We start from the raw sequence: 11,505 nt of genomic DNA, 5'->3' as shown, positions 1-11,505 counted from the left end.
TTGTGCAGAATATATAAAGAACTCTCACGTCTCAATAATAAAAAGGCAGATAACCCATTAAAAAATGGGCAAAGGATCTGAATAGACATTTCTCCAAGGAAGATACACAAATGGTCAATAAGTACAAAAAAAGATGCTCAACATTAATTAGCAATCAGAGAAATGTAAATCAAAACCACAATGTGATACAAGTCCATATTCACTAGGATGGCTAGGATCAAAAAGTCACATAACACATGTTAGCAAAGATGTGGAGAAACTGGAACTCTCATATACTGCTGGTGGGAATGTAAAATGGTGTAGCCACTTTGCAAAACAATCTAGCAGTTCCTCAAATGATTAAACAGTTTCCATAAAACTTGAAATTCCACTCCTAGGTAAGAAATGAAAATACAGATGCACACAAAAATTTGTACTTGAATGTTTATAGCAGAATTATTCACAGTAGCCAAAAGGTGGAAACTTCCCAGATGTCCATCAACTGGCAAATGGATAAATATGTGGTAGTCATAAATGGAGTATTATTTAGCCAGCCAAAAAGAATTAAGCACTGAGACATACTAGAACATGGATGAACTTCTAAAACATTATGCTAAGTCAAAGAAACCAGAAACAAAAGACCACACTATGATTCCAGGTACATGAAATATCCAGAACAGAGAAATCTATGCAATGGAAAGTAAATTATTGGTTGCTTCAGGGGGTTGGGTGTCTGTAGGTGGTTGGGTGGGGTGATAGTTTAAAAGTATGGATTTGGTGGGGGGTTTTTTCTGAGGTGATGAAAATTAAAGTTGACGATGGTGATGGTTGAACTTAATGTGACTATCCTAAAAACCACTGAATTATACACTTTAAATGAGTAAAATGTATGGTATGTGAATTATCTCAAAGCTATGTTTTTAAAAAGATTATATATGATTCTATTTAAATGAAGATCTTGAAAAAAAATATATTGAGGCACAGACTAAATCAGTGGACTCCAGGGTTTGAGGCTAGGGGTAGGGTGTGACTATAAAGAGAAAGCATGAAGGAGTTTTTGGGCTGACTGAACCGGTCAATTTCCTGATTTTGGAGGTGTTTACACATATCTTTACATAACTTAAAATTCACAAAACTACAAACAAAAAAAGTTGATTTTACTGTATGTTTAATCAAAATATTAAAAAATTTTAATGTCACATAGATAAGCCAATTAAAAGAAAAAAGCCTCTTCCCCAACAATTCATTCCTAAAGTTATTGGGTAAAATGAACATCATAGGTATCTGGCCAAAGGGTGTGGTTGGGCTGCAGTGGCCCAGAGTGGAGCATTAGGATCCAAGTAGGTGAGGCAGGCTATCTCTGCTTGGCATAGGGTTTTGGAGCCTGAGCAGAGTGAGAAAGGTATTCGCATGGGAAGATGACCTAGAATAGTGAACCAAATATATTAAGGATAATAGGGATCAGGTATCTCACTGTTGAAAGGAGTTTTATACAAAGGGAGAGAGCAAAAATGAACCCCATGGGATCAGAAATGAAAGTTTAAGTGTGAACTCATGGTTTTCAATATATACATAAATATAAAAATACAAATGTAAATATATGCATAATAAACACACACCAACAGCACCTACTCACTAACACATAGAACCTGGCTTCTAAACACCATTCTTCACTAGAGAACCAGGGCTCCTGGGAAAAATGGCTGAATCTTGGGCTAGGGTAGGGAAAGCAATAATAAGTCTGGTATAGCTTATGCCAGAGAATAAGAAATTGCTCAAATAATGATGGGGACATGTCAAAAGGGCATAGAAGCCACCTACAATGACCTTCCACTGGCCGAATCCAGAAAAAATTTTGAGGATCAAAGTAATGGGAATAATAGATTTTAACCCAATGAATAAAGTAGAAATCATGAGTATATATAGATAAATTTAAAGTTTGATAAGAAACAAGGTGGTACTTTGAAACTACATCACACAAAATACTTAACCATAAACATGAAAAGAATAGCTTTATAGTGGAGAAGACTGACAGACACCACTTAATCAGTGATCTAAGTACAGTCGTCCCTCACTATCCACAGGGTATTGGTTCCAGCATCCCCCTCGGACACCAAAATCCACAGATGCTCAATAATATGACACAGTATTTGCATATAACCTACCCACATCCTATCCCACAATACTTTAAATCATCTCTAGATTACTTATAATACCTAATACAATGTAAATGCTATGTAAATAGTTGTAAATAACATAAATGTCATGTAACTAGTTGCCTGTTGCAAGGCAAATTCAAGTTTTGCTTTCTGGAAGTTTCTGGATTTTTTTTTTTTTTTTTTTTTACTATTTTCTATCCTCAGTTGGTTGAATCTGAGAATTTGAAACCCACAGATATGGCAGGCCAACAGTAAACACTATCAGAAAAAGGACAAATTGAAACTAATAACTTAGGATACAGAGAGACCACAGCATCACTCCTGCAACAGTCCTGTCAAAGATTCATAACCTGATTCTAATCGTGAAGAAACATCAAACAAAATTCACAATGACAGAGGTGTACAAAACTAGCCTGTCATCTTCAAAAGAGCCAAGGCTGTAAAAGTCAAGGTTAAAATGAAGACTTGTTCCAGTCTGAAGCAGACTAAAGACCCTGATATTAAAGGCAAGGCATGGGGAATTCCCTAGCGGGCCAGTGGTTAGGACCTAGCACATTTTCACTGATGGCGGCCCAAGTTCAATCCCTGGTCAGGGAACTAAGATCCCACAAGCCATGTGCCAATGGCCAAAAAAAATAAAATAAAGGCAAGGCATGATTCTGACTGGACCCTTTTGCTATAAAGAACATTATTGGGACAATAAGTAAACTTGAATGGAATGAAGGTCCAAGGATTAGGTGGTCATAATGTGTCAATGCTACTTTCCTGATTTTCATGATTGTATTGTAGCTATGTAGCAGCATGTCCTTCGAAGGAAACACACACTAAGGTACTCAGAGGTGATGGGGCATCAAGTTATCAACTTACACACAAACCTGAAGAGTCAGGAAGAAAACAATTCTGTGTACCTTACTTGTAACTTTTCAATACATTTAAGACTCTTTAAAGTATTTAAAATTAGAAAGGACATAAAAAGGATGAAGTAAAACTTCAAGACAATTCTTACCTATATGTCTGGATCACTGGAGATCAAAATGTCGTCACTGACTTATAACCACTGACTATAATTTGTTTTTGTCACTAACAAAGGATTCACCCAATAACCATATTCACCTCACCAATTCTCTTTTGCACTAATCTATTCTTATTGATAGGTTTTTAACTATTTCAATTTCTTGACTTAAAGACATCTCTCAAGGACTAATATACTAATTCAGAAAATTTCAGTAACTCTTAAAATTAACTTAGAATATATCTGTGGATTGTTTTTTCCTTTCTGAAAATTTTTTTCAGTAATACAATTTCCTTGTATGAACTGGTACACTTAGACAAAGAGGTACACAATTCCTATTCGGAAAAGTTTATTGAACATTATTCCTGCATCACACTTATTGAAAGAAAAACTTAATTTTCCCTGATGGCACCCTGTCATTTCACATGATCTATACCCTAAAGATTTTTGTATTAAAAATACAGGTTAAATATGAAATTAGTAAAATGCAGCATATAAAACTTCATGCTGAGCAAAAACAAGTCCAAAAAAAAAGTTACCGTATATCAACAGAATAGTTCCTACAGTATTTAAGATGTTTCCTATGTAACTCATATTTGAATGCAATTTTTAGGACCATATTTAAATATATTTTGCAATTTGTTAACTGTAGACATTCATATTTTTCTTCCACCACATAATCTGTTCCTTTGATTAAGTTGGCAACATCTGCTAGGATCCACAAAATGCAGCAAGAAGATGGCAGTTATTTCTCAAGATTTGAGAAATCTGGTCCACCTTTAGTGTAGTTTCCTGAGATTTCTGCTCCACTGAAGTCAAAACCAGGATTCTGAAAAATATGAAAAAAAAAACATTATAAAACTTACCAGGAAAAATGTAAGTAACCCAAAAGGAAAATGGTAAAAAGATATAAACCAGCAATTGACAAAAAAGGAAATCTAAATGGACAATAAACATGTGAAAAGATATCAAACCTCACTGTAATCACCAAAGTGGAACCTAAAACTATGAGGTACTTTTTCAACTTTCATATTTACAAATATTTAGAAGATCAATATGCATACTACAATGTTGACAAGTGTATGGGCAAACACATACTTTACCATCAGTGTATAAACAGATTTTTAATAACTAGCATTTTTTGAGAGCTTATTACATGCCAGGCAGGGTTCTAAGAGCTATATATATTTTAAAATACTCAATCCTCACGACAATCTTATGGAGTAAGTACTACCTCAGGCTTCAGTATTTTTAGAGACATTTCATTTATTCAACAAACATCTATTGAGTTCCTACTGTTTAGAAGACACCATGAGAGGCATGCGGAATTTACGAATGAACAAAATAGACAAAGATCCATGTTCTGGTGGAGATTACATTCTAACAGGAGGAGACAAATAATAAACCCTAAATTACCTAGAGCAGGGGTCAACAAGCTTTTCTGTAAAGAGCCAGGTAGTAAATACTTTAAGCTTTGAAGGTCATAGACTCTCATAACTACTTAATTCTGCTGTGGCTATATGAAAGACAATACACAAACAAATGAGCATAGCTGTGTTCCAGTAAAACTTTCCTTCAAAAACAGGCAGTGGGCTGGATTTGACCAGTGGCCATAGTTTGCCAACCCCATGATCTAGTGTGTTAAAAGTTCCTAAGTGCTATAGTATAGGAAGAAAAAAAAAAAAAGAAAGTAGGGCAAGTAAGGAAAATGAGGAGATTAGAGTATTTAAATAGAATGATCAAAGTATGCTTCATTGAGAAATGACTTGAAAACAGTAAAGAAATTAGCTAAGCTTTGGGAGAAGACCATTGCAGTCAAAAGGCCAGGCATGTTTAATGAACAGCAAAAAGGCCAGTATGGCTAGAGCAGAATGAATGAGGGGGGCAGTAGTAGGAGAGGAGGTCAGAGACACCATGGAGGACCAGATTAGCACCTTGTAAAAGACTTTGTCTTCTACTTGAGTGAAAGAGTTCTGAGAAGTGATATAATCTGACATGCATTTTTAAAAGGACTGCTCTAACTGCTATTTTCAGAAGACGGTAGCTTGGCAAGGGTAGAGGTAAAGAGAACAATTAAAAGGTCATTAGAGTAACCCAGGCAAGACGTTAGAGGTGTTCCAGGTGAGAGTGGTAGTAGAGTTGGTGGTGATGAGTGGTCAAATCCTGAATATATCTAGAAGGCCATGCCAGTAAGGTTTCCTGACAATTAGATAGGGTGTGAGAGACAGAGGAATGGAGGGTGATTCCCCAGATTTTTTTAATCTGAACACCCAGTTTCCATCACGTGAGATGAGAAGGCCATAAGTAGGACAAATGTGGGAGGGAAATTAGGGAGTTCACATTGGACATGTTGAGTTTGACATGTCTATTAGACAGAAAAGTGAAGATGTTAAATAGGCAGCTGGATATGCAAATCCAACATTCAGGAGAAAAGTCCAGGCCAGAGACATACGTTTGGGAATCACCATCATATAGATGGAAATTATCCATCAAAACTTTAACAATGGTTTGATCCAGTAATAATTCTCCCATATATCTATCTTAAAGGAAAACTTGAATATTTTCAGAGATGAAAGTACAAACTGTTTGAAATAGACACAAACAGAGAAATCGAAATCTCATCAAAGAGGAACAGCTAAATAATAATGATACACTCAAACTAGGGAACACTCTACAGCAGTTAAAAGTAATGAATTTTATCTGTATGTACTAGTAGGGAAAGAAACCGAAGACATTTTTTTTTTTTTTTTGGCTTCACTGGGTCTTAGTTGCAGCACTCGGCATCTTTGTTGCGGCATGTTTAGTTGCGGCATGAAGGCTCTTAGTTGTGGCATGAGGACTTCTTAGTTGAGGCATGCAAATCCATATATGGAAAGGCCAGTCATTTTTCTAACCATTTAACTTAAAAAATTTCTTTGAAGAATTTTAGTAATTTTTTAAAACCACATTTGAGTTTTAATTTCAAATAATAATTATTCTATGAGCTTAAGATGTTTAACTATACATATTCATACATTCATCTGACTTACTTCTTTCTGGAATCTCTCTAATGTAAGTTTTCTCTGCATTTGGTCTTGCACCCAAGGATCAGCTGCATATCCAGATTCTAGAAGAGAAGTCCAACAATTTGCCGCATCTCTCTTTGTCTTTGTAAGAACAATACGGACCATTTTTCTATCCTCTAAACAAACAAAAATCACAAAGAAATCAGAGTTAATCATTAATTTGTATTTTCAAAAATTATTAGGGAGGGCTTCCCTAGTGGCGCAGTGGTTAGGAATCCGCCTGCCAATGCAGGGTACACGGGTTCGTGCCCCGGTCCGGAAAGATCCCACATGCCGCGGAGCAGCTACGCCCATGAGCCACAACTACTGAGCCTGCGCGTCTGGAGCCTGTGCTCCGCAACGGGAGAGGCCGCGACAGTGAGAGGCCCGCGCACCATAATGAAGAGTGGCCCCTGCTCGCCGCAACTGGAAAAAGCCCTTGCACAGAAACGAAGACCCAACACAGCCGTAGATAAATAAATAAATAAATAAATTTATTTAAAAAAAAAAAATCATTAGGGAATCTTGACGTACAATTGTTTTCAATACATTTCTTTTACTATATCTTCCAAAGCTGCAAATCTACAGCAAGGGGAAACATACTAATTTCCAAGACAAAATTAATTTTTAAAAAGATTCTAAGAAATATAATAGATTACCCTTACCCAGAGTCCACGTTCCCTCATCAGCTATTGTAGAATCAAAGAGTTTGCCCTGAAAAATAAACATATGAGTACTAAAAATAAAGAAATTCCATTAATTTTCATAAAGTTTTCATGATTTAAGACTTACCTTACTTCCCATCTAATCCACATATAATTACTTAATTTGTTTAGAGTAGGGAGATCAAACTTTATACCATTTCAACACACCGATAGGTGCTCAACCCTAAGTTCCCTCCTAGCGAGTGAAACAGAACCTAGTTTACACTACGGAATATATACTAAGACAAAGAACACAGGGCTCTCTACAGAAAGATAAGGGCTCCTTAATTTTTAGAAAATGAAGAAATACTACTGATCACTGATTGGCCAAATGTGAAGTTAATATCTGAAATGCTTTAACTTTACCAACTATAATAAACTACAAGAAGAGCTCTCCTATGGATATTAAGAAGAAATGATGTCTTTTAAAATAAACTTTTAAAAAACTAAAAACAGAACTACCATACAACCCAGCAGTCCCACTACTGGGCATATACCCTGAGAAAACTGTAATTCAAAAAGAGTCATGTACCACAATGTTCATTGCAGCTCTATTTACAGTAGCCAAGACATGGAAGCAACCTAAGTGTCCATCAACAAATGGATAAAGAAGATGTGGCACATATATACAATGGAATATTACTCAGCCATAAAAAGAAACGAAATTGAGTTATCTGTAGTGAAGTGGATGGACCTAGAGTCTGTCATACAGAGTGAAGTAAGGCAGAAAGAGAAAAACAAATACTGTATGCTAACACATATATATGGAATCTTAAAAAAAAAAATGGTTCTGAGGAACCTAGGGGCAGGACAGGAATAAAGGTACAGACGTAGAGAATGGACTTGAGGACACGGGGAGGGGGAAGGGTAAGCTGGGACAAAGTGAGAGAGTGGCATGGACATATATACACTACCAAATGTAAAATAGATAGCTAGTGGGAAGCAGCCGCATAGCACAGGGAGATCAGCTCAGTGCTTTGTGAAGACCTAGAGGGGTGTTTTTGTTATAAAGCTTTGTTATAAAGCAGAAACTAACACACCATTGTAAAGCAATTATACTGCAATAAAGATGTTAAGAAAAATAAAATAAAATAAATAAATAAATAAAACTGGTTCAATCTCTTTGTAGGGCAATTTAGCATTAAAAAAATTTTAAAGCACATACTGTACATCTGAGGTCAGATGAGTTGTCACTGATTTTTCAGAAACTCGTTTTAAGAAAGAACTAAGCAAAATATAAGTTTAAAAGAGAATGCATCTGCTAAAATCCATTTTGATTTGTTGTAGGAAATGAAATTAAAATGTCACATTAAAAAAAGAAAACACATTCTTTTCATGTCAATACCAGTGGAAAAAAATCCTACTTGTCTAAAATCCTAGAGTTAGAGTTATTGCTAAATTCCCTAAGCTATTGCAAATTAACTAAATTTACTAAAGTAAATTTGACATGTAATATTAAATCACCGTTCAGTAAACCGCACAAAATTGCACAACTATTCAGAAAGGTCATCAAGATCCAAGCTGACATAAATCAATGTCTATCACATGAATCTTCCTTTTCTCTGAGGCACTCAAAACCCTTTCATATAAAATAACTAACACGTAGTGTGAGCTTATTACATACCAGTCACTACTTACTCCAAGCTCTTCACTCACCATGCTATGCTCAAAACAATCCTGAGAAAGGTACTATAATTACCCCCCTTTGTGGATGAAGGCTTAAACAATGAATAATCTCTTGCCCAAGGTTACAAAACTGGAAAAATGACAAAGCCAGGTATCTTACCAAGTAGTATCCCTTGACCATTACACAACACTGCCATCAAATATCTTGGGCATCTAATCTGAGAAAGAAATCTAACTTCAACTTAACTGAATTTAACTATAAATTTTAACAAGGAAAAAATGGGTACCAGATCCAAAGGGTACTGATGAGAATAAAAGGGATATTATTTTCTTCACGACCTCTTGACACTGCTTAACCACTCCACAAACGAGAATTTTTCTAATTTCAGATGAGAAAATAAATCACCTGACATCACCTTCGAATCCTCATCCTGACATCTTTATCCTTTATTTTCATCTTTATTTTCTTATAACTGCCTAAATACTTATTAGTTTAATTATGACTCCCTACAAGAGCATAACCTCTCTTGAGTGTGGGAACATTATCTGGCTCGTTCACCGCTGTACTACTAGCACCGAGATCAGTGCCTGGAAGAAAGTATAAGTACCGTAAGTACTTGTTCTTTCAACGATCTAGTTAAGCAGTTCTCAGCTGAGGACCCGCAAAGAAACAAAACAAACAGCTTCATTTGGTTTAGAAACAAAGCCAGGAAAAGTGGCGTACTCAAAATTCCCACCTCAACTCAGGACTGGCCCTGAGGGTGGGGTCTCCGCAGACCAGTCTTTCCAAGGAAACTATGAACTCTAGCACTCAGAGATTTGAGGGGGCCGGGAAGAAACTGAGCACAAGCCCCAACCTGCCGCTACCTTGAAGATCTCGCGGCCCCCCACGGCCAGCGCCACATGCCGGCTCTGCAGGCCGCACTGAATATCCTGGGCGCGAGTGCCTGGCGGCACCTGAACTTCAATGAACACCTCCTCCAAGGTCTGGTACCACTGGCCCCAAGGTGTTGCGCACGGAACCACCCCACTGCGCTCCTCAAACGGGGCTGACATACTCCAGTCGCCTCCCGGCCGCGGTGGCACCGAGCGAGCCGAGCGCACGCACGGAATCTCCGCGTTCGAGCCACACCCCGGCTTCTCCGCTCGGGTCACTGCACATGCGCAGGAAGTAACCTGAAGTCTCCGCTCGTGTTCGTTTTTCCCTTTCAGGGGCCATTTAGGACGCTGGCAGGACCCAGGTTTAACGAACTGAAATCCGGAAAAGTTTACATCCAAGGAACGATGGGAGAGGGCTGGAACCAGTAAAGTCAGAATTCATTACACTGCCACCAATATGACGTCAAAAGCGACTGAAAATTCTTTGATGTGAACTGCGCTTGCGCAAATGCTGCTGGTGCGTAGTTAAAATTGAGTAACGCCAGTAGGGGTTGGGCCCGTGCGGAGGGGGGAGGGGCGAGAGGAGACAGTAATAGTCTCCTATTGGATGGTAACCTAAACAGATCACCTAATTGGACACTGCAAGAACCGAGTACGCATGCTCTATGGATGTTCCCGTCCTGGATTGGTTGCCCAAGACTTTGGCTTTCCGATTGGTTAAAGTTGGGTGGGCGGGGAATAAGCAGGGAGATTTGAATTTGAAGCGAATAGGGCCTAACAAGCCGCAGGAAGTTGCCGAGGAGCACCTTAGAAACCTTCGGTTTTGTGCAGCTGGTCGTCAGCATGTCCTTTTCTAAGGCGCCCCTGAAACGATTCAATGACCCTTCTGGTGCGTACGGGGAAGGGATCTGGGGGACAGAAGATGCTCTCACGCCCCTTGCCCCTCTTGGTTCCCTTCATCAGAGGCAAATAGAAGGCGATTTTTAGGGCTGGGATGGGGCTCACTTAATTGATTCATTTTCCTGATACACATGCTAAGGTTTTACTACATGCCAAGCACTATTCAGAATGATAAGTTTACAACAGCGAGCGAAGCAAAATCCCTGCTCCATGAAGCTTACCTTCAGTTGGAGAATGCAGCCAATAAACAGTGCTGTGGAGAAACTAAAGCAGAGGGAAGGGAATAGGAATTAGGAAGCATTGATAGCTATTTGTTGCTCAAGTCCGAAGGCCTCACTGTTTAAAAAAAAAAATATATATATATATATGTGTGTGTGTGTGTGTGTGTGTGTGTGTGTGTGTGTATTTTTACTGTTGCTTTTGGTTTGAACTTGTGGATTTCTTTTGGATATCCCATTCAGGCGTAAAAGAAGGAAGACTGGTAAAGGCAGTTTATGGGTGTAAAATTATGGCAGTAGCACTTACTGAAAACACTATAGATGAAGTAATGGGAGCTAATTTTGACAGTACCCCAGGCACCACACTAAGTCTTTACATAGATTATTAGTTCTATTTTATTTCCCCCAAATCCCTATTATTCATTATTTTATTGATAAAGAGATGGAGACTATTTGCTAAATGTTACACAATCCAAACTGTCCGAACTGGGGCTTGAAACCAGGCCTCCACGAACCCATCCTGTGCTCCTAACCGCTGCGGTGCAAAAGCACAATAACGGTGAAGCCTTCCATGTGGTTGGTAAGGCATTCATCATTTAGTGACTACTCACTGTATGCAGGGACTATGCTAAGGTCTCTCCTACTAGATCTGGTTTATTCTTGCCAACAGCCAGGTGAGGCAGGTACTGATATTGTCCTCATTTTACGGCTGAGGACACTAAGGGGTTTTGTAACTGTACTGAGCAGCCTGTAAGTGACAGAGCTTAATATCAAAGCTCATGATTTGTCCTTTATAATGTACACTTTTAACAGTCACTCATTACACCTTAATTTCTATTAGCTAAAATGCAAATGGAAAAGACCTCTGCTCACAAAGGAAGGCCAAGGGAGCAAATGCATCAGCACAAGAATATTTTTTAATTAGAAGACTCAAGAACCGTATAATTTTCCAGACATTCAAAGAACCTACTCTAAGTTCTGTCA

The 11,505-nt window shown here is 38.1% G+C and overlaps 2 protein-coding genes across 3 annotated transcripts in view; one reads left to right on the top strand and one right to left on the bottom strand.

Moving 5' to 3' along the window:
• Positions 1–2,303: 2,303 nt before the first annotated feature.
• On the bottom strand, positions 2,304–9,838 carry NUDCD2 (NudC domain containing 2). The gene is made up of 4 exons (XM_036848496.1): positions 9,392–9,838; positions 6,860–6,908; positions 6,180–6,331; positions 2,304–3,979 (listed from the first exon to the last, which is right to left on the bottom strand). Exons 1-4 carry the CDS (start codon positions 9,578–9,580, stop codon positions 3,896–3,898), a joined length of 474 nt encoding a protein of 157 aa, XP_036704391.1. The 5' UTR covers positions 9,581–9,838; the 3' UTR covers positions 2,304–3,895.
• A 310-nt stretch (positions 9,839–10,148) lies between these two features.
• The window catches only part of HMMR (hyaluronan mediated motility receptor), a 29,931-nt gene continuing 28,574 nt past the window's right edge, over positions 10,149–11,505 (top strand). The window contains exon 1 of one of the 2 annotated variants that reach the window (XM_036848494.1): positions 10,149–10,292. In XM_036848494.1, coding sequence (XP_036704389.1) covers positions 10,247–10,292 — 46 coding nt within the window. In that variant the 5' untranslated portion in view covers positions 10,149–10,246. The remainder of the gene's footprint in view (positions 10,293–11,505) is intronic. The other variant, XM_036848495.1, reaches the window with a different exon arrangement.

The sequence above is a fragment of the Balaenoptera musculus genome, chromosome 3 (assembly GCF_009873245.2).
Source record: "Balaenoptera musculus isolate JJ_BM4_2016_0621 chromosome 3, mBalMus1.pri.v3, whole genome shotgun sequence".
Lineage (NCBI taxonomy): Eukaryota > Metazoa > Chordata > Mammalia > Artiodactyla > Balaenopteridae > Balaenoptera > Balaenoptera musculus.
This window is presented reverse-complemented; position numbering and strand designations above follow the sequence as displayed.